Source organism: Setaria italica, chromosome III, assembly GCF_000263155.2.
Source record: "Setaria italica strain Yugu1 chromosome III, Setaria_italica_v2.0, whole genome shotgun sequence".
In the NCBI taxonomy this organism is placed as follows: domain Eukaryota; kingdom Viridiplantae; phylum Streptophyta; class Magnoliopsida; order Poales; family Poaceae; genus Setaria; species Setaria italica.
In genome coordinates, this window is record NC_028452.1 from 48106952 (window position 1) to 48130376 (window position 23425).

General features: G+C 43.5%; 1 protein-coding gene and 2 pseudogenes across 1 annotated transcript in view; all 3 read left to right on the forward strand.

Annotated features, from left to right (window-relative positions):
- Nucleotides 1-4608, forward strand: part of LOC101760950 (ankyrin repeat and protein kinase domain-containing protein 1) — a 5480-nt gene extending 872 nt beyond the window's left edge. The window contains exons 2-9 of the mRNA XM_022825321.1: nt 30-173; nt 279-418; nt 623-709; nt 843-971; nt 1614-1766; nt 1906-2007; nt 3917-4087; nt 4161-4608. Coding sequence (XP_022681056.1) covers nt 30-173; nt 279-418; nt 623-709; nt 843-971; nt 1614-1766; nt 1906-2007; nt 3917-4087; nt 4161-4280 — 1046 coding nt within the window. The 3' untranslated portion in view covers nt 4281-4608. The remainder of the gene's footprint in view (nt 1-29; nt 174-278; nt 419-622; nt 710-842; nt 972-1613; nt 1767-1905; nt 2008-3916; nt 4088-4160) is intronic.
- A 546-nt stretch (nt 4609-5154) lies between these two features.
- On the forward strand, nt 5155-8376 carry LOC101761351 (annotated as a pseudogene).
- Nucleotides 8377-11094: 2718 nt separating this feature from the next.
- On the forward strand, nt 11095-18269 carry LOC101761742 (annotated as a pseudogene).
- Nucleotides 18270-23425: the final 5156 nt, after the last annotated feature.

Here is a 23425-nt window from a genome sequence, read left to right on the forward strand (position 1 = left end):
GAAACACTCCTATAGATATATTCGACCAGTTTCCGCTGTAGGTGGGATGCCGGTCCACTTCGCCGCGGCCGGAGGGGATGAGAGTGTCCTGGGATACCTGCTCGACCGTGGCGGCAACCCAGGGGTGCCTGACTCCAAGGGCTCCACCCCGCTGCACGATGCAGCAGAGCAAGGTGCCGCTCTGAGGAGGGCCTAAATTGTCTGTCTTTGCTCTCTAACTAGGAGCCCATGTTGTACTTGAATTGGAGTTTGCGCGCTAATACCTCTTTGTGCCTCAGGGCACTGCGAGGCTGTAAGGTTGTTGCTGTCCAAGGGTGTTGATGTGGATCCGGTCAATTACCGTGGGACGCCGCTGCACCTGGCCGCCGCTAAGGACAAGGATCAGGTTGTCAAGATCCTGCTGGAACATGGTGCTGATGTAAGCTGTTAGTTTTACTGTTGCCTCATTACTCTACTGGCTAGATTGGACAGGCGTCCGTGACAAATTCTTCATTCCTTATTGTCAAATTGTTCTGTTTTTCCGATGGGCCGCAGAATAGAGAATACTTGGTGGCCTTATCTTTTGAAGTATTTTTGATGATCTTGACTAGTTATGGAAACTGTGATTCCTTTTATTCTGCAGCCCAACAAAGTTGTCAATCATGTCTTCTCACCGCTCATGATGGCATGTTGCGGGCATTCCTTGAAATGCATTAAGCTGCTGGTTCAGGTCCAGTTATTTCTTGACTTAACTTGATGTGTCCTAACTCAATAGCCTTTCTATTTCCATTGAATTTGCTGTCATGATTACATGTGGGTGTTCTCGCTGTTGCTACCTAAACTTTGTATTGTCAATTCTATAGGCTGGTGCTGATGTGAACTTTATAACTCCCTCTGGACCATCCATTTTAATGGAGGCAGTTGACGATGACTTAACTGACATTGTCAAGTTCTTGCTAGAGTCTGGAGCTGATCCTAACATTGCTGACGAGGTAATTATGACTCTGGTTTTGACTTTGCTTTTTATTTAGTTTCATACTTTTGAGGACTACAATATCTTGGCATTTGCACATCAGATGGCTTTTGGTGGTAATTTAAAATCAAGGTTTCTTGAGACAAGGGGTGCATTGTATAATTTAAGTTGTTCATGTCAGGCAATTTTGGTACACTTGTTGTGTATTCTGGTCCATCTTTTTAGCTTCAGACTGCAGTGGTCCGGTCATACTGTTATTTGTTTCTCTAGTGATAAGTTACCTGTGCATACATTTATGAATATCTTCATAGTTCATTTAGATCAGGTTCTGCACCTATGAATCATGGTACCAGATTGTTTAGAAGTTAGAACAGACCACTGAAATTCTATTGTTGAAGTGTTAATCAAGGCACACCTAAAACTATTTGCAGGACTTGATCACCAATTAGAATTTTGCAGGGAGTAATTTTGCTAGCTTTCATTTAGAGTCTGCTTTACTTATTTTAGCGTTATCTAGATCTACTACTTGCATTGTGATAAATTAGGGAATATCTCATTTTTCTCTTTCTTTCTTTTTGGCAAAAATACTTGTATTGTTGATATCTTTTTCATGTTTCATGCCAGATTGCATTACTGCGTTTGCTTTTTCTTTAAAATGCAGGATGGGAAAATCCCAATCATGTGTGCAGCAGTTTGTGGGCATCGTGAGCTTGTCGAAATTCTGTTACCTAAGACAAGATCAATTCCATCTGTGCCAGACTGGAGCGTTGATGGGATAATTAGAAGTATGAAATATCTGCGTTTTGAGGCTCAGGTATGTAAGTAGTTTCTTATGGGCACTGCTTTCTCAGTCAAGCTTGCAGTAGCCCAATTTGTCATCCGTAACATTTATGATATCTGACCCCCTTGAATGCCATGTCCTTTTGTGTAACTGCACATGCTATTGTATTTAGGATGCAGCTCTGGTGGAAGAACGGATAGCTGATGCCAAGTCACAAGGAAAGGAAGCTTTCGCAAAAGGGGAGTACCTTGCAGCCATTTACTTCTATTGCCAAGTAATGCTCGAACCAATCTAAACTATATTTTTTTTGGAAATTGGAATAATACAAAATGTAATAGGAGTAGACTTTTAAGTTGTTTCCTCAAGTCCTGAATGATGGAGGCCAATAGTTGATGTTGATTTCTCCATATTCCATTACATTAGGTGGTGGAGCACTTTTACTGCATTGGATTATTACCAACTGTTGGCATAAATCTGATGCTACGCTTATTTTTATGTTTTATTAGACCACTGAAACCTCCACTTTTGGTCCCTGTACTATAAGTTTGTCCAATTTACCCCTATACTATAAATCTGGTTAGTAGCCTGCACTTCAGTACTAGTTCAATTAAGGTCCAAAAGTACCCTGAGGGCAGTTTTGCTATGGGAGCATGGATTTACTCCAGCTTAGAAGGTATACTGGGTTCATTTTAAATTTGATAAAAATAGAGACTACTTTAAAGTTATGGAAAAATTGGAACACTCCTGAAAATATTTAAAAAATATAACACTTTTTTGGCCCATCCCACTATTGGTTACCTTTGGAATTTCTAATAGCAACAGAATAGTAGGAAAGTAACATGTTTTTTAGAAAGATTAGAAATTAACAAGTGGGTGAGAAGTGCCAGAACAGGAACATAAGAATATTACAATTTTTGGAGATCTGATGTTTTTTCCCTTAAATAGATGAATTGAAACTATTAAACTACAATAAATCCATGCGGTCAATTTTGGCCCCCATTTGAACCAATTTTGAGAGAACGTGTGGAATCTAAGGGTCCCTTTGGTTGGGCTTTTGAAGTGCTTTGGCTTCAAAAAAAGTTGAAAGCCAACCAAAGGGACCGGCTTCCTCTCAACTGCTTTGAAGAAAGCTGCTTCTCGCAAGTTCATTTTTCACAACACCGTCGGAAGGGCTTTGGCCGGCTGTGGATCCGTATTTTCACGAAATTTACCCACCCGCCACTGGTTATGTGTACTGTCATTCCCTTCCGACTGCCCCGTCCCCCCCCCCCCCCACCCGCTGGGGCTCCACCTGCCTTGGGCCGCAACACCTTCCCCACGGGTCCCGGGTAGCCGCCCCTCCCCGCAGCTCCTGGGTGGGCGGCTCCCCCCTAATGCTGTTACCCCCCCCTCCACCGCTGGGCGAATTGAAAGTGCCCGCAGCGTTCGACTTCTCCAAGATGCTGGTGGGCGGAGCTTCAGGCGGCAGGGCGCACGGGCGGCCGCGGAAACCAAGATTCCTGGCGGTCCGGTCGCCGAGGCTTGTCGGAGGTGGGTCAAAGGCGGAGGGGGGAGGTTGAGGAGGTGCGGGCGCGAGGGAGGAGAAACGGGGCCGGGGTATGCACAAGCTCCGCCGCAGTGGCCCCGCGAGCGAGTGCGAGCTCCGCCACCGCGGCCTCGCCAGGGCGCGCGTGAGCTACGCTGCCGTGGCCCCGCGAGTGTGCGCGAGCTTTGCTGCCGCGGCCTTGTCGGGGCACGCGCGAGCTCCGCTTGTCGTCTCACCATCCTTCGCTGCCTGCTCCTCCGCCCACCGGCAGCCGGCCAGCCCCCGGCGGCTCTCCTCCGTTGGCATGAGAAAGATGATGACGTGTGCAGAAAAAAAAGAGAAATATGTATGTGAGATTGACATGTGGGGCCCACTAACAGCAGTTTCTTCAAAAGCCACAGTTATCCAACCAAACGGCTTTCGGCTTCTCCACAGCCCACAACTCACAACAGCTTTTTCACAGCTCACAACTCACAACAGCTTTTTCAGAAGTCACAATTCAACCAAACACACCCTAACTAGTGCAGGTATCAGAAGTGAACTTTTTTTTTCTAAAACTGATGTAAGGGAGAAGGCTATGCTCCTATGGAACCTGTCCTATGAAGTATGAAACCAAATGAATCCAAAGAAACAGGACTCTTTCTGATTGTTTATGCAGGCAATGGAGAAAGACCCATTTGACGCCACCTTGTTAGCCAATCGGAGCTTGTGCTGGCTACGGCAAGGAGAAGGGGACCGAGCTCTGTTAGATGCTCAACAGTGCAGAATGATGAGGCCTCGTTGGTCCAAGGCATGGTACCGTGAGGGTGCCGCTCTCAGCTTGCTGAAGGTATAGTAGGCCGTTAGCTGCCACATCAAATTTAATATTGCAACCTAACACAATCTGTTCCCCTTATCTGCAGGACTACAAAGGAGCAGTCGATGCGTTCGTGCAAGCACTCAAACTTGACCCTGCGAGCGATGAGATCAAGAAAGCGTTGAGGCAAATGCTCTCGCTCCCTTCTATTTCTACTTTCGATTAATACCTAAATCGATCCAATTATCTGCGGGAACATGAGCACCTAAATCCCACTCTTTCCGCAGGGAAGCCATTGATGCTATGAAGAGTGCTGCTGCTCGCAACCGTTAATATTCCTCCAGAGCACTTATTGGGGCTTTGTAGAATATATAGCACCAACCATGCCACTGCATAGACTGTACATAGCGGTGTGTGGCTCTGAGTGTTGGCTCTTTCGTGACGAACTTTAAGGTGTTTTGTGCCTGTCTGTGTGCTTGTTAGGCAGGAAAGCATAGCAGTGTATTTGACTTAGCCAGTACTGTTACAAATAGATGCTTGCTCCTTTTGTCTTCCTTGGAGAGACAAACGTAATATGTGGGTATTGTCGAGGCCTTATGTGTATTTTTCAGAAAGTAAAAGAAGCGCCCTTAATTCTGTCCAAGCTCCTGGTAATTGTTGTGGAAAGTGTCCATGGCTCCGTCTTTCTGATTCTAGTATTCAGATGCATTTAGCAATCGCATTATGACAGCACTAGTGGCAAGAATCAGGCTGGCCGGGCTGAGCCAAAGCATGCTCTCGTCTGGACTCTCGTTGTTTTGCGACAGTCTATGTACGGCTCAAATCATTGGAAGTTTCTCATATTTTTGGTGTGGCATAGAAATCGGTTACATGAAATAGTTCTAATATAAGCACGTGCAGTGCATTTCGTTCCGAGCAAACTGCAAACGTGATCGAAGGCGAAGAGGCAAATAGCCGTAGCGATACTTGTTTGCCTCAAAACGCCGTCCCCTCCGCTTCTCCCCCTACCAGCTCTCAAAGAACCCTGCGCCACGGTCGCCGAAGAACCTTCCGGAGCCCTAAAGCCCCAGGGCACGGACGGCCAGTCGGCCGGCGGCGCCATGGCCCTCAACCCCTGCGGCATCGCCATCCAGGCCGCCTTCGACGGCAACCTCCGCCTCCTCAAGAGTAAGCGCTCGCCATTGCTCCTTCTCGACTCGATCGACCTCCCGGATTCGCTAGCTCCATGCAAATTGCTCGTTAAATTAAATCCCCCCTTCCTCTTGGTTAGAGATGGCCGGCAAGGTGGACCTGCGGGAGGTCTCGGACCGCAACGGCGGCAACGTGCTGCACTTCGCCGCCGCCAAGGGCCGCGTCGACGTCTGCGCCTTCCTGGTCGAGGAATCCGGGCTCGACGTCAACTCCACCACCGCGCAAGGTGCGCGAGCGCCGCCGCCGCGTCGCTGAATCGATCCGGCTCGTCGTGGTGTGTGCTATTGCTCACCGAGACACGCCTCTTCCCTTGCAGGCGAGACGCCGGTCGCCCACGCCGCCATCGCCGGGAAGGTGGACGTCCTGAGGTACCTGCTCGACCGCGGCGGCGACCCGGCGATGCCCGACTCCATGGGCGCCACGCCGCTGCACGATGCCGCGGATCACGATGCGTTCGTCATGGAGTCCGAATGTCTGATCCAGGGCACTACGAGGCTTATTAGAGGACTTATTGTGATTGAACGTGTGCTATCTCTTTGTGTCTCCAGGGCACCACGAGGCTGCAAGACTGCTGCTGTCCAGGGGTGTTGATGTGGATCCAATCGACTTTCGTGGAACGCCGCTGCACTTGGCTGCTGGGAAGGCCCATGATCAGGTTGTGAAGGTCCTCTTGGAGCACTGTGCTGATGTAAGACGTTACTTCCACAGTGACTTTGCAGTTATAAGTTGGGCATATGTATGTGATATATTTTATTTCCAGTAGCGATGAAGTAGTTTGCTGTATGAGCATCAGCAGAATGCCTTTTACCATGTGGATAGTTATATAAGAATGGCTCAGAAGAATGCTTGGCCGTCACAATTTTAGCAACCAAAATTTCAGAATTGTTTTTTCAGTTTTCTGACTAGTTATTGATATTAATCCGTTTCCCTTCTCAGCCGAACAGAGTTTTCAATTCCGTTTTTTCACCACTCATGTTGGCGTGCTGTGAGTGCTCCTTGGAATGCGTGAAGCTATTGGTTGAGGTACAGATGTACAGTTTCTTATTTACCTTGAACCTGTTGTTATCTCTTTATGTTTTTTTATGCATGAATGTACCCTGTTTTTGAAGGAAAACTTGTTGGGAGGAAGACCCTGACTAATAGTTAAAGAGCCCTTGTTACTTTGGTTAATTTATATCATGATTACGTGTCGAAAACCCCTCTAAAGTTACCTAAATTTTGCAATGTCAATTCTACAGGCTGGTGCTGATGTGAATTTTAGAAATCCCTATGTACCAACTGCTTTAACGAAGGCAGCTGCCGCTGGCTTAACCGGCATTGTCAAGTTTTTGCTAGAGGCTGGTGCTAACCCTAACATTTCTGATGAGGTAAGTATGACTTTTTTTCTGCTTCTGTATTTTATTGCATTGAGGTTCAATTGCTTGCCCCCTTGTATATCTGATGGCTCGGTAGCGATATAAAACCAAGCTTTGTTGAGATCAGAAGGTCATTGTTCATGTGTGAATCAAGCACATACCATAAAGTAGGTCCGTATTCAGGTGCATCTTTTTGGGTTTGTTTCAGAATTCACTGCAGTGATCTGGTAAGATGTTCCAAGATTCGTTATTGTGTGTTAGGAGGTTTTGCATCTCAGAATCATGGTACCAGTCCTGAGAAAACATTGATATTCTACTGTTTAAGTGTTAGTTTAGGTACACTGTACCTAGTAAGATTTCCAGCACTTGTTCTAACTAGAATTAAAGAGGGAGTAATTTGTTATCTTACCTTCAAATCCTGCTTTATTTAGTTAAAAAATTCGAGGACTATTACTACCATATAAATGAATTCCGAAATGTCTCATTGTCGGCTGTCGCGCATTTTCTCTGCTTGGTAAAAGAAAAAAAAGACTCTCGGTAGTTTACAACATGTTCATGTTTCACACCGGGTTGTATTACCTCTTCCATTTTTGTCTGTATAATGCAGCTTGGGAAAAATGCAATCATATACGCAGCAGAAGGCGGCCTAGGTGATGTTGTCGAAATTCTCTTTCCTTGGACAAAATCAATCGTGTTTCTGCCTGACTGGAGTGTTGATGGGATAATTAATGCTATGAAATGTTTTAAGGTATATATCATAGCCTGTATTGCTGAGGCTTAATCATTGTTCCATGTTTTCAAATTTGGATATTGTGTCTAGGATGCGGGTTTGATGAAAGAGCATATATGTACTAGCTGATGCAAAGCTACGAGGAAATGAAGCGTTTGCAAAGGGTGACTATCGTGCAGCAATCTACTTATATGATGTGGTAATACATGCTCGAACCAATCTGAAGTGTATACTTGTTTGAAACAGTAAAACATGTTGCATGATGGTTCATGAGATAGGCTGGCCTGTAGTGTATGTTGATGTCTCTATAATCCTTTGCATAAGTTGCAGCACAATTATGTATTCCCCATTCCATATGAGTGACCAAGAGTGTATTATGGAGTGTTCTTTGTTTTTGTAAGATCAGATGGCAATAAACTTGCTTGCAGTTTTACCACAAATCCTGAGAAAATAAGCCCTTGCTGATTTGTTTGTGTAGGCAATGAGCAGAGACCCCTTTGATGCTACCTTGTTTGCCAACCGGAGCCTCTGCTGGCTGCGGCTCAGAGACGGGAACAGAGCTCTGTTAGATGCTCAACTGTGCAAAAATATCCGTCCTCGCTGGTCGAAAGCATGGTACCGTTAGGGTGCAGCTCTCAGCTTGCTGAAGGTATAGTAGGCAGTGTAACAGTTGTGTCAAATTTAGCCTCGCAATCCAACCTAATATAATCTCGTCACTTTTGTCTCACCCTGGTGGCACCTCTTCTTAGAACTACAAAGGAGCAGTCCATGCGTTTGCGGAAGCGCTGAAGTTGGACCCTGCAAGTGATGAAATCAAGAAATCGTTAAGGCAATGCTCTAGTTTCCTTCTACTACTATTTTTCAGATCTCCTAATTGAGCCTATTAACCATGGGGGGCATGAACTTATAAAGTCAAACTCTTTCCATACAACTTTATTAGCTATCAACAGTTCCTAGGCCTTTGATTATTCATTTTTTTCAACGATCTTTTCAGGGAGGCCATTGAGACTGCGAGCACCACTAGCTCTGAAGAACAGAAACCTTGACCTGGTGCATTGGTTCGCATATCTCAGATTAAAGATCCCATCTAAGCATTATATGGTTTATACCATATGTAGTAATGGCATGCTGCTGCAAAGATTAGTTATGAGTTATGCTCGATAGATTTGCCCTTTTGCAATGAATTGTGAAATATATGGTGGCTGCCTGTATATTAGGTAATAGGTATAGGAAGCATATCAATGAACTGGATTGAACTAGTATTGTACATCTTCTAGTACCTACATGGCCATATTTTACCTAGTAAAGTTTCAGCGTTAATACGCTAATGTTCATTCTCTGGAATTCGATTGTGTAGCACACTTGCAGGCCCACCCATTCATCTAAGCTTTAATGTGATTAATTTCAGCCTATACTTTGCCTTCTCTCTGATTTGTTACTTGTTCCTTCTACCGAGTCTCCATTCTCTGCCATTTCAGCATTTCAGAATATGCCACCACAAGCCACCGTCCAGCATGGCGGTGGGCACTGTTGTCTGATGAACTATCTAGGATTTTTTTACAAGGTGACAAAAAATTAAATAAATAATTTTAAAAAAATCAAAGAAAAGTGCCAATCAGCATCTTCCTAAAAGATACTCCTATGCTACTAGTGGCTACTCCTAACAAGGAGGGTGCACCTTAAGGTTTTTTTGGCTTGTGGCATGGCATGTTTAAAGCTAGCAAGAAGGCTGCATTTAACGTGCGAGAAATCGAAGTTGGAGAGATCATTTCTAATAGCAGGTTAGAGTTGCTATTACTTGGCTTTGACCATTAATTAGAGGATATGACATATTTGGAAACTCAAGGGATTAGTGGTTGGTCTAAAAATCATGAAGTTTGAATTTTAAGACATGTGCACGCCTTACATAAAATAAATGAGAAAGTTGTATCTACGTGATGTACTGTTGTCGAAGAGCATAGGTGATAAGTGGTATTGCTCCTGGACATATGTATACAGGGAGTGTAGATACTACGAGTGTGTTTGGATGGGTTATTGTTAAAGTTTAGCCTAGCTAAAGTTTAGCATTTCCACCCCTTAGCACTCCCGTTTGGAAACATGACTAATGGATAGAGCTAAAGTTCATCGAGTGCCATTTTTACCCCTTATCTCCTTATCTCTTCTTTCTCTCTCCCTCTTTTGGTCTTTTCACACGCTATTAGCATACATTAGTATTTTCTAAAAAATAGCACCTATTAACCCATCTTTACCCGCCAATGTTTTTGCAATTTTTGGAAGGACTAAATTTTAGTTCTTCCATTTTGATGGGCTAACAGAGGAAAGTCTTCTTACAAAACTATATCGTTATTAAGGTCCTGTTTGGATACTAGGGGTTAAACTTTAGTCCCTATCACATTATATATTTGGATACTAATTAAGAGTATTAAATATAAACTAATTACAAAACTAATTTCACAGATGGAGGCTAATTCGTAAGACGAATCTATTAAGCCTAATTAGTCCATGATTTGACAATATGGTGCTACAGTAACCATTTGCTAATGATGAATTAATTAGATTTAATAGATTCATCTTGCAAATTGCACAGAGCTTCTGCAATCAGTTTTATAATTAGTTCTGACGTGATAAGGGTTAAAATTAAATTTTAGCCGACAATCTAAACACACAGACCCTAACAAAAATCGGTTTCCATTCTCCCATGTGTGAAAGCAACCGCGAGTAATGCGCACGCTTCTGCTCCTACCTACTGCCCCGTCCCGTCCCGTCGAGCACACTTCCCGGCATCAAAGACTCCACCGCCCACGCGCGCCAGTACGGAGCCCGTCTGCCCTCTTCTTCCTTCCTCTACAAACCCCTCGCGGATGTTCTTGAGCGGGTGTGTGGACATATCTAAATTTATCTGTCACATCGCGCGCACGCGATGTGGCATCAAAGACTCCACCGCCCACGCGCGCCAGTACGGAGCCCGTCTGCCCTCTTCTTCCTTCCTCTACAAACCCCTCGCGGATGTTCTTGAGCGGGTGTGTGGACATATCTAAATTTATCTGTCACATCGGATATTTGGATTTTAATTATGAGTATTAAACATAGACTATTTACAAAATCCAATGCATAGATGGAGTCTAATTCGCGAGACGAATCTATTAAGCCTAATTAGTCCTTGATTTGACAATATGTTGCTACAGTAAACATGTGCTAATCATGGATTAATTAGGCTCAATAGATTCGTCTTGCGAATTAGTATAGGGGTTCTGCAATTAGTTTTATAATTAGCTCACGTTTAGAGCAACTCTAAGAACTCCAAAAAATTCTTCCCCAAAACTATGTATTGGAGGTTCTTCCAAAAAAATTTCCCCTAAAAACATATCAATTTACAGCAGATCGCTAATAAATAGCCCCCAATATTTTAAAACAGGCCACGTCATCGTATTGGGCCCATCGGAAGGGACGCGCGAGCGTGCGGGAATCAGGATTGGGTGAGGAATACCAACGCTAAAATATACGTGGTGGTAGGCTATTTTTTAGCGTTGCTAAAAAATTGGGGAAGGTTTGGGTGAACTGTTGGAGTTCGTTTTTTCTCTTTTTTTTTCCCTGAAAAAGTACTGGGGTAAGATTAACAACCTCTTGGAGTTGCTCTAACGTCCATCTAATTAGCATCCGGACATCCGATGTGACACTCCTAAAGTTTAGCACCTTGTATCCAAACATCCACCAACCTTGCGGAAGCCCTCCCTGAAGCCCCTTACAACGCTGGCGCCATGGCCATGGCCACCAACTCCTCCGCCGTCGCCATCAAGGCCGCCATCGACGGCAAGCTCCGCCTCCTCAAGAGTAAGCGCACGGCAGTCGCTGCCATTGTTACTCCTCAAGATTGCGGATAGATGCTCCCCTCCGTGCTTCTTCAACGCAAATTTCTTCTTGAATCTCCCTTTCATTAGAAATGGCGAGCAGGATGGACCTGCGGGAAGCCAAGGACCCCAATGTGGGGAGCTTGCTGCATCTCGCCGCAGCCAGGGGTCACGTGGAGATCTGCAGGTTGCTGGTGGAGGAATCGGGGCTCGATGTGAACTGCACCAACCCCGATGGTGAGTGCCGCGTTGCTAGCTGAATCTTGCGCATCGATCGAGTGGTGTGCTTCCACTGAGAGCCTGATGCTTCTTCCCTCTGTGCGGAATAGGTGAGACGCCTGTAGCCGTCGCCGCCACAGGCGGAGAGGTGGGCGTCCTGAGGTACCTCCTCGACCACGGCAGCGACCCGGCGATGCCCGACGCCGCCGGTGGCACGCCGCTGCACATTGCGGCGGAGAACGGTGCGTTGCTCGGGGGATCTGCATGGTTCCTGTGTGATGTATGATCACTAGCTTACATACTTATCATCTGACTCACAATCTCTTTGTGTCTCTGATTCAGGGCACGAAGAGGCTGTAAGACTGCTGCTGTCCAGGGGTGTTGATGTGGATCCCCTCAACAATCGTTGTGTAACGCCACTGAACATTGCTTCAGGGAAGGGCCATGATCAGGCTCTGAAAGTCCTGCTGGAGCACAGTGCTGATGTGAGTAGTCACTTCCCCTGTGACCTTGTTGCATTGGTAGCTCAATTGGATAGGTATTCGTCAAAGATTTCACTGCACTTGAAGACGAGCTAGTTCTCTGTGTGAGATCCTGCAGAATACATGGCAGGCACTTTTAATGCAAATGATTTCAGTGATCTGGCATCCGATTAGTACCAAAGCTGTTATTTTTTGCAGCCCAACAGAGGTGCTCATAATATATTTTCACCGCTCATGATGGCATGCACTTCAGGCTCCTTGAAATGCATCAAGCTATTGGTTGAGGTACAGTTACCTATTCGCTTAAACCTCGTGTATTCTCTTATGTTCTTTGCTTTTTTTTTTCCGAAACGAACCAAGCAGAAGAGCTGCCGATTATATTAAAAAGAAGAGGGTCCAGACTGGACAAGTACAAAAACACCAAGTGGTGCAAAGAGCAAAGAAAAAAAGGCTTGAAAAACCTATACAAACGCTCGGAAGTAAAGTATTAACACCGGGTTAGTAAAATGGAAAGGTGCTTTGCTCCGGTCGCGATCCACAAGGCAGACTCATCTCTAATCCTGTCGAACATCATGTTGATTGTAGATTCCTTCCGCTCAAAAATCCTTGAGTTCCTCTCCCTCCATACAGTCCATGAGACAAGCATGATCAAGAAGCGCATGCCTTTCCTCGAGCAGCACTGCGTTGTTGCCCTCGCCGACCACTAGTGGTCTAAACTCTCCTCATGCTCCCATAGCATCGGCTGAATCGCCATACAAGATATCCAATTTGCCACCATGTCCCACAGTCTGCGCGTCACCCTGCATTGAGTGAATAGGTACATTGCTGATTCTTGGTTGTTACGGCACAGTGGGCAGTTAAGTTGATTTGGCAACCCCCATTTTTGCAGCCTATCTGCTGTCCATAGCCTGTTTTGGATCGCAAGCCAGGAGAAGATCTTGAAGCTTCTGGGAGCCCATATCTTCCATATTAGAGCATTGAAGTTTGTGTATGTAGAGCCGATGAACTGCGCATTGTATGCGGATTTGGCTGAGTAGTTCCCGTCCGCACTTAACTTCCATTTGATGTCATCCATCGACCCTGGTTGAAGCTGCACATTCTGTACAATATGTCATAAAAGGACATACTCCCGGAAGTGTTGTGCAGAGAAGTCTCGGTGCTGAAGGTTGATGTCATGAATCCAATTGTTATTGTATAGCGCTTCCGCAGGCATCTATTCTTTTTTTCTGGATACAGAGTAAATGCGCGGAGTCACATCTCTTGGTCGTTGTCCCTGTGCCCATCCGCTGTTCCAAAAGGATGTCCTTGATCCATCGCCTATGCCAATAGTTGTACATGTGGCAAAGAGCTTCCTATCTGTGTTGTTACATGGAAGTTCGGATCCCACCCAGAGTTTATGGTCCTTTTTTCACTCTTGCCATAACCATCTTAGTCTCAATCCTCTTGCAAACCTTGTGAGGTTTAGGATCCCCACACCCCTAAGCCTGGTTGGTCTTGCGGATCTCACCCAATTGACTTTGCATTTTCCGCCTGTTATATCTGCAGCCCCTGACCTGAAAAATTTCTTCTGTCTATGGTCAATGTCCTTGAGCACTTGTTTTGGGGCGTCGAGCGCTGATAGAAGGTACACCGCCTGTGAGGTTAGCACTGATTTGGTGAGCGTCAGACGTGCCGTCATGGACATATTTTTCTCGCATTCCACACGGCAAGCTTGCTGATGGCCTTGTCAACAATATACTGGAAATGAACTCTTTTCAGCCTCATCGTCATTAGCGGCAACCCCAAATATCTGAATGGGAAGGTTGCCGTTGTGACCGGCAGATCCCCCATCACATCCTCTAAATTGATACCTTCGCAACTTATAGGCACCACACTCGATTTTTCAAAGTTTGTTCTCAAACCTGTCGCCTCTCCAAACCTGGTGAGTAAGTCAGCAAGCGCTCTGATGTCATCATTGGATGGATTTAGGAAAATTGTTGTGTCACCTGCATACATGGAAGTTCGCAGGTTTAAGCATTTCCCTCTAAGTTTGGTGAGTAAGCCTCGCTCTGTGGCGACTTCTAGGAGGGCACGAAGCGGCTCAATGGCTATGACAAACAGGAACGGTGACAGGGGGTCACCTTGTCGTAGTCCTCGGTTGTGCTTGATGGGGCTGTTTGGTATCCCATTCAAGAGGACCCTTGACGATGATGTGTAGAACAGGGATGCCATCCAATCGCGCCACAGAGGGGGGAATCCTATGCGCTCCAGGAGGGAGAGCAGATAGTCCCATCGCACCGAGTCAAAAGCTTTCGCGATGTCTAGTTTGAGGAGTGTTGGTATTTTGAGCTAGTGGAAGCGTCATGCCATATTGCGGACCGTCAAGAAGTTGTCATGGATGCTTCTTTTTTTGATGAAGGCCGATTGTGAATGCGATATGAGGGCTTTCATACGAGGAGCTAGGCGCATGGCCAGAACCTTGGTAATTATCTTGACAAATGAGTGGATTAGGCTTATAGGCCTAAAGTCTGACACTACTTCAGCCCCTTCCTTCTTTGGTATAAGTACGATATTGGCCGTATTGATTAACGGGAGACTTGTGCAGCGCAGATTGTGAAAAACGTTAGCTGCCTCAATGAGATCGGCCTTTGTTATGTCCCAGCAGGCCTTGAAGAACACACCTGTGAACCCATGTGGGCCTGGCTCCTTATTGGGAGGTAGTTCATCGATTGCACGCTTAATCTCTATCTCGGAGAAGGAGTCGTCGATGCCGTGAAGATCCAATGTGGGCAAGTTTAGACACGCCCAATTGATATCCTGTGATCTGTGGCCCGGATGGCCCATCATTTTACTAAACTGTTCTTGTATCAATTTTGCTTTGTCATCATGGTTGAAAGCCCAGCGTGTGTGTTGTCTAATCTTCTGAATGTAATTCTTTTTCCTTCAGCCATTTATTTTCCTATGAAAATACCTAGTGTTCGCATCTCCTAGTTTTAGGTTTTTTATGCGCGAGGCTTGTTTCTTCCTTACCCTCTTGATGACCGCAAGGCCAAGCATTCGCCGCTTTAGTTTCTATCGTAGTGTGATTTCCCCGGTGGTGAGGGGTCTCTGCTCTTGGGCCATGTCAAGCCTGAGTATCACAAGAAGTTGCATCTTGGCATCTGGGTAGAAGTTTTGGCTCCAGGCTTTCAATGCAGAGGCTGTTTGCATGAGCTTGCAGTAAAGGTGATGAAAAGGCTCATGATGATCGCAAGGCTTGTTCCATACTTCGGCTATGGCCTCCTTGAAGCGAGGCAGCTTCGTCAAGAAGTCCTCGAATCGGAAGGTGCGTGGACGTCTTGGGCCGCTTTGGTTAGACAGCAAGAGTGGACATTGATCTGAGTGGGACGTGGAGAGGGCGTGCAAGACATGTGACGCAAAAAGGTCATGGCCTTCCGTTGCAGAATACACGGTCCAGCTTCACAAGCATTGAGTTTTCTTGTTCATTGCTCCAAGTGAATCTACGGTTCCGTAGAGGGATCTCCAATAGTTCACATCGGATAAGCGAGCCTCTAAACAGGCTCATTAGTCAATGATCCAGCCTCACATTATTTTTATCGCTAGCTTTGTAGATGAGGTTGAATTCCCCCATTATTACCCATGGGGTGGCAGTTGTAGGTCCCCCATTATTACCCATGTTCTTTGCTTGAATGTACACTGGTTTTTAAATGAAAACTTGTTCGGAACATGCTAATAACTAAATTAGCTTTGTTAGTTTGGTAGAATGCTTGAACATGCCAGCAATGTTTACATGTTCAAAACCTTTCTAAAGCTACCTAAGCTTTGCATTGTCAATTCTATATGTAGGCTGGTGCTGATGTCAACTTTAAAAGTCCCTATGGACCAAGCCTTTTAATGAACACAGTCGCCGATGGCTCAACCTAAGGTGTATACTCCCTCTGTCCACAAATATAAGTTTAGGGCATCGATGTGGTCTTCAATATGCTACTTTAACCAATAATATCAATAAAAATAAATTACTTAAAATAGAAAGAGTTACATATATATTAAGATAGTTGGTTTAATGATGAATCTAGTAACATCATTTTACATTGGTAATCTTTATCGATTTTTTTTGCTATTGACGGTCTAAGTAATAAATGTTTGACTTAAGACAAACTAGAAATGCTTATATTTGAGAGAGAGAGAGAGAGTAATTAGTTGGTCTGTGAAACCTATATTACTGGCGCTTAATTAATTATTGTTCCATGTTTTTAGGATGCAGGTTCAATGAAAGAACATATACCAGCTGATGCGAAGCAACGAGGAAACGAAGCACTTGCAAAGGGGGACTACCTTGGAGCAAGCTACTTATATATCATGGTAAATGCTTCAACCAAATTTGAATTGTTTACTTTTTGAAACAATAAAAGTGTTGTGTAATGGATGTTTATTGGTTCCCGAACATCATGTTTGGGAGGCAGTTATTTTCCGGTTGCCCGTACATGTATGTTAACTTTTCTGTAATCCCGTGTATAAGCTGCATATATAGCACTTACGCTCACTTACATATGATGGACCAATGTCCAATAGTTTATCTTCAAGTCATCAAGTGGCCTCTTTTTTCATTAAAAAAGACTACAGGACAAATATGCGGTTTATTCACACTAGATGTCAAATTAAAGCAAAAACAAGCCATGTTATAAGCTATACTGATTTACCATGGCACCACGGATCCTGAGCAATTGGGTTGTGCTGATTGTTAATGCAGGCAATGCACATGGATCCACTTGATGCTACCTTGTTCTCCAACAGAAGCCTATGTTGGTTGAGTCTGGGAGATGGAAAGAGTGCTCTGTCAGATGCTCAACAATGCAAAATGATGCGACCTTGAAATGCATCAAGCTATTGGTTGAGGTAGAATTATTTATTCACTTAAACTTCGTGTTTGTCTTGTGTTTGTTACTTCAATTATTAGTTTGGTTGAACGTGTCATCCATGCATGTTTACATGTTGAAAACCTGTTTAAAGCTAAATTTTTGCATTGTTGTCAATTCTATACATAGGCTGGTGCTGATGTGAACTTTAAAAGTCCCTGTGGAGCAAGCCCTTTATTGAAGGCAGTTGTCGATGGCTCAACTGACATTGTCAAGTTCCTGCTAGAGGCTGGAGCTAACCCTAATACTCCTGACATGGTAAGTATATGTAGGTCCTTTGGACGTGCATTCTACTAGTGTCCTTTAGGTCTGTAATCAAGGGCATCTTTACCGTTGTTGTGGATGTTATTACCTTTTGTCTTTACAATGCAGTTTGGTGAAATTCCAATCATGCACGCAGCACATGAAGGACGACGTGATCTTGTCAAAGTTATCTTTCCTCATACTAAACCAATCTCATCTCTGCCCAACTGGAATGTTGATGGGATAATTACTACTATAAAACATATGCCTTCCAATGCTAAGGTATACACTTAACTGGTCTCTCTTTCATGATAACCTGTATTTACTGTTGCTTAATGATTCTTCCATGTTTATAGATTGAGGAGAAAGAACAGGTAGTAGCTGATGCGAAAGCTACGAGGAAATGAAACCTTTGCAAAGGGAGACTACCTTGGAGCAAGCTACTTCTATGGCATGGTAAACGTATAAACCAATCTGAAGCAGATACTTGTTTTAAATAATAAAAATGTTAACTACGTGATGGATAATTGTTAGTTCTGTGACATGTATCATGCTTGGGAGACAGTTGTTTTCCTCTTGCCTGTGTATCTTGACTTCTGTAATCCCTAGCATCTATGTCACAGAGCACTTTATGCTCCACTACAACTGGAGTGACCTATTTTTTTTTTGTTAATGCTGATTTACAATGGCACCACGTATCCTGAGAAATTGGGTCATGCTGTTTGTTAATGCAGGCGATGGCCATAGATCCACTTGATGCTACCTTGTTTTCCAACTGAAGCCTATGCTGGTAGCGTTTCAGAGATGGAGAGCTAGCTCTGTTAGATGCTCAAAAATGCAAAATGATGCGTCCTCGAAAGGCATGGTACCGTGACGGGGCAGCTCTCAGCTTGTTGAAAGTACGTATATACTAGGCAGTGTAGCAGCTGTGTCAAATTTATCCTCGCAATCTAATCTAATCATTCCATTTGTATCTTACCCTTGTTGTTTCTCTATATGCCTAGAACTACAAAGGAGCAGCTAATGCATTTGTGGAAGCGCTGAATCTTGACCCTGCAAATGACGAGATCAAGACAGCATTAAGGCAATGATTTTGTTTGAATGTTTCCATCTAATGCTACTTTTCAGTTATCTCCCTAATTTAGAATATTATGTGTTGGGGTATTCTTATTAGGCATTTGTTCATGAAACTTGCAGGGAGGCCGTTGAGGCTCTGGGGTGCACTGCTCGTCCCGAAGAACAGAACCCTTGAACTGTTGCATCTGTTCGTATGCCTCAGATTAACGATCCTATATAGCACTGTAGGGCTTATAATATATCCAGTGACAATGAACCGCCGCAAAGACTTGTTCCGAGCTATGCTTGACTGTTTTACTCTTTTGCAATGAGCTTTAAAATGTTTTATGGCTGCCTGTAAGTTTAAACAGGAAGCATATGGATGAATCATAGTGAACTAGGGCTATTTATATCATACTATATATTTCGTAATGGTCTTATCATTATTCCTAGTAAAGTTGCATTGCTAGTAAACTAAATTTGGCTTTGACGAATTTGGTTGGGTATGACACTTGCAGGCTTGCCAATTCTTTTAAGCTATAATGGGATTACTTCCAGCCTTTTTTTGCTCTTGTTTTGTCCCATTCTTCGCCATGTCAAAATTTGCCACCCCAAGCCACTGTCCAGGATGACAGCGGGCATATGAGTTTCTATTGAACTAGCCAATTGTGATTGATCAGTGGATGAATATTCAGATTGATGTTATTATTCATCTAGTTAACAAGTTTGCACACTTTGTATGTCATCAACCTCAAAAAATTAACTATATAGCACCCACCTGAATATTCAGATGGATGTTACTAATCATCTACTGGATAATTTTGCTATCCCTCGAGAAAAAGAGTAAACAGACTTTGAAGGTTGTAGAATACTAGAAATTGAGCCATAATGTTGGGAGAATCTTAAGCTCCGACTCAACTAATTAAAGAAACATTACCTAAAAGGATGGGCAAAATTGAGATCCAAATACCTAAGCCACACCACGGATCTAGCTATTGTAACCAAATCCTAATTGAGCTTTAATCTACGGAACAAACTTAAAATAGACACAAGATTAGTATAGACTTACCCCTTATAGCCTCCAACGCTAAGGAAATCAAGAGAAAAACGTTCCCCATTTACTTATTTTTTTAGAATTTTGGCAACAATTCTCCTATTTTTGGGTTGGCACTGCGTTGGTCTACCTGAGGAAGAAGAAGGGGGTTTTATGCATGCCTTTTAGTGGCAGTAGACCCTAAGAATCCCTCCTCCCCCCTAGAAATCAATTTATAGGGATGGTTCGTACAACGACATCCACCCATGCAAATAGCATGATTTTTAGGGATGGGGAAACCCATTTTCAGGTGTGGTCCTGATGCTACTGTGTTGCTCAGAATTTTTAGACAGGTGAAACTTTTAGTCCGCCCCTACATAAAAACCAGGTGCATCTAACATCATTTTAGTAGTTGCAACACATAGCTTTAATTCAAGCATAGCTTGTTCTCTCAACCCATAGTTTGTCCCCCGTATGCACGATTCCTCCTTGCGTATCGATTCAAGATGAATAAACAATTGAAGGTCAGAGATTTTTACTAGTGCAAAATTGACTTTCGATCCTCAATAAAAATCTTGGAATGAATTGAACCCGGAACTAAAGAGGCATTAGTCCCGGATAAATTTCGTAGTCCGTGAAGGATCATTTATTTCCGGTTCGTAACAAAAACCTAAACTAACAACTAAATAGTTTGGGTTACAAATTGGGATTAAAGGATCCTCCACAGGTTACTTTAAAAAGGAAAGAATATCTAACTCCATCACTGTGCTGTGTAGGTGAGATGGTAAGAAAACTACACGTGAGATAAGAGGTTGCGGGTTCGAATCCTACACACTGCGCATTCATATATTTCGCGTGAAATACATGTAGTCCCAGTAGCATTGAGATAAGTTGAAGTTCGTGTTTGATGAAGACAACCACACGTGACTGTACACCAGCCAAGCAAAAGTCACCTCTTCTTCCATATATCCGTACATTAATAAAGTGATAGGATGGCTGCCACGGAGACAATTCATTGTGTATTCCAAGAATAACAAGAGACATTGCATTCATGATATCTTGTTCTCTTCTTTGCAAACATTGAGACAATTCATTTGTTTATCCAAGAATAACAAGAGATATTGCATTCATGATATCTTGTTCTCTTCTTTGCAAACATTGAGACAATTCATTTGTGTATCCAAGAATAACAAGCATTAAGTGTGCACTAAAGACAAACTCAAATGATTCAAATGCTCCAAGCATAGTATGCAATTTTGACCAGTCACTCCTTTGTGTAGTATCTTGTCTAAGGGTGATTAGTACATCATGGATTGTGGGATACATAGCTATAATGTTCAAAACAGTTTTGAAATGAGACCCCCATCGAGTGTCACCAGGCCTAGCCAACCCCATTCTTGGTTTAATCCACGACCGGTTTCTAGTTCATCACACTCAATTGCTTTCATGATATTTTGAAGTCTAGCATCTCGAAGCATGCCATGACGTTTACAAGAACTTCCAATAATATTCAGCAACATATATACTTGATCAAAAAACCACACACAATCATCATTTCCCTTAACAACAGCAACAAGAACAAGTTGGAGCTGATGTGCAAAGCAATGGATATAATAAGCTGAAGGTGACTCTTGCATGATCAATGTTTTCAGCCCTTTAATCTCTCCTTTCGTATTGCTAGCCCCATCATAACCTTGGCTCCGGATTTGAGTTATTGTCAAGCCATGACTAACAAGTAATGTTTCAATTGCTTTCTTAAGTGACAAAGAGGTAGTATCATCTACATGAACAACTCCAAAAAATGCTCACATGGTCTTCCCAAATTATCAACATAACGCAAACAAAGAGCTAGCTGTTCTTTATGTGATATGTCGCTAGACTCATCAGCTAGAATTGAAAAGGGCTCCTCACCAAGTTTTTCAATTATTTTCTTTCTAGTCTTTATAGCACAACATTAAATAATTTGCTTTTGAATTTCTGGGCTGGTTAAGCGGGAGTTACCTGGAGCATTGTTGAGGACACACTTATTCACATCTTCACAGTTGGCTGCAAGAATTTCAAAAGTTCAATGAAGTTCCCTCTATTGCTTGACTCCTCACTTTCATCATATCCACGGAGTGCTAATCCCTAGTGCAAAAGAAACTTCAAACAACGAAGTGAATAAGTCAATCTGGTTTTATAAAGACGACGATCCTCATCACTCCACTTCTCAATTTTATCATCAATTGCTGCATTTGGATTCGTAAAGATAATATATCTCTCTTCAGCTACCTTGTGTGCACTAGATTTCATATGTTCGATAAGCGCTCTGTCTCCTACATTCCAATTTCTCCAGCCATACACAATAAATGCATCTGTCCCTTTGCCCTTGGATTTTTTTGTTCTTGAACAGGTAGCATAGAAAGCAAAACAATGCATCCTTCTTGATGCTATATTCAACCCATTTGAAGTTATAAAACCAGACAGGAGTGCAACAACGATTTCTGTTTGCAATTTTTCTTTTTAGAAAAGTACGTGAAAATGGTTGGAATGGACCTCTAAGAGTATATGTTCTTCTAATTGCATCTTGATCATTAACATGATAACTTGCAATGGGCAACCTTTCACCTGGATCATGTGGAAGCCGATTGACATCATAAACCAGCGGCTCTGGCTGTGGAGGTGTCTCTGGCTGTGGCAATGGTTGTGGCTGTGCTTAGACATCTTCAATTACTTCAGAAGGACCAAATGGAATAGGATTCACAACCTCCTCTATTATACTCTCTTCCTCTTGAGTATGCACTTCTTGCACAATTGGAACCGGAACCGAGGAATGCGATGCAAAAGCAGCAAGCTTCTTTGCAGCATGTCTCCTAAAAAGTGATGCAATGTCTCCATCCCTCTTCATAATTCAATAATTCTAAAAAAAGATGCAATGTATCAACAATAAATTTCTGCGATAACTAACATAGGCATAAGCAATTGAGCAATGCACTAATTAGTACAGCATACCAACACAAGCAACCAAGAACACATCTACACAATTTCATATTAGAGCATTAGCCAGCTAGGGTTTGAAATACCTTTGGATCCACGGGCGTGGAAGGAAAGGTTGAAGTAGGAGGGCGCAGAGGAGGTGTGGACGTCAAGGCAAGAGGTCGGAGGAGGCCGAATCGAGGTAGGGCCATCAGGATTTGGGAAGAAGGGCGTCGCCGCGTCGGTCGGACGCTGGGGATTTGGGAAGAAGGGAGGCCGAATCGAGGTGGACCGCTGGAGGGAGGGCTAGAGGAGCCGGCGATCCGGCCGTCCCCCACTGGCGGCCGGCCAAGCAACCGCCCTGCGCCCGACGCCAGGAAGCCGCGACGCCGCCAGGAAGTCGCGAGGAGCCGAGGAAGACAAGAAGTCGCGAGGAAGACCGATTATACAGGTATACCGAGGCAACACAAAAGCTGCCTGCATTATACAGGTTCCACTCATCTTATTATACAGGAGCAATTACAAAGATTCGACAGTGACCATAGAGAGTATCGAAAGACACCAAGTTGGAGACATTGTTTCTATTCTACTTTCTTTCTTTAAAGAATATAAGACACGTTTTGATCTAGTATTAGTCTCTCACTAGGCTTTGACCGTTAATAACTTTTTTACATGGTATTGTTCACGACTATAGAATCGACGTCATATAGAAGCACGTTCAAATACAAATCTACAAATTCAAACATGTGCCAAAACCATCTAAATATGGAGGGAGTTGTGTCTATGTTAGTTAAAAGAGAGTAGATATTGTTCTTAAGCCATTTCCAATGCAAATTTTAAAGGAGTTTTATGCATATTAAATCAGCATCTTTGATGATATAATAAGATAATTATAAAGAGGGAAGGAATTTCTACAGGTTTTATGTTATTTTCAAGACTACAAAAACTGTTGAAATCTTCAATTGGGTGCTAAAGAGTTTTATTTAATCCAACAATATCCAATCGCGTGCCTCATAATTAAATGCTACGGCTAACTTATGAAACCGTGAAATAAAACTGCGCATTGGAGGTTTTGTTTCATTGATATGACTCAAATATTTTTAGATAGCGTGGCACTCTTGTAAAGTGTGAAACTCTCCACTAGAAATAGCCTTGTACATTTCTCATAGAGAATGGCGTAGCAGGTATTACTTACTCCAACACAATGTTAAGAGAAAATTAAAATAAAAAAACTGATTTGTATTTTCCATTATTCCCCTAGCAGCGTGCAGTTGTGGACTTGCAGAATCATACGCTGCTGGCCACAGTTACGCGAAGACGAAGAGGCAGTAGGAGTAGTGCGCGACTCCTCACGTCTCTCGTCG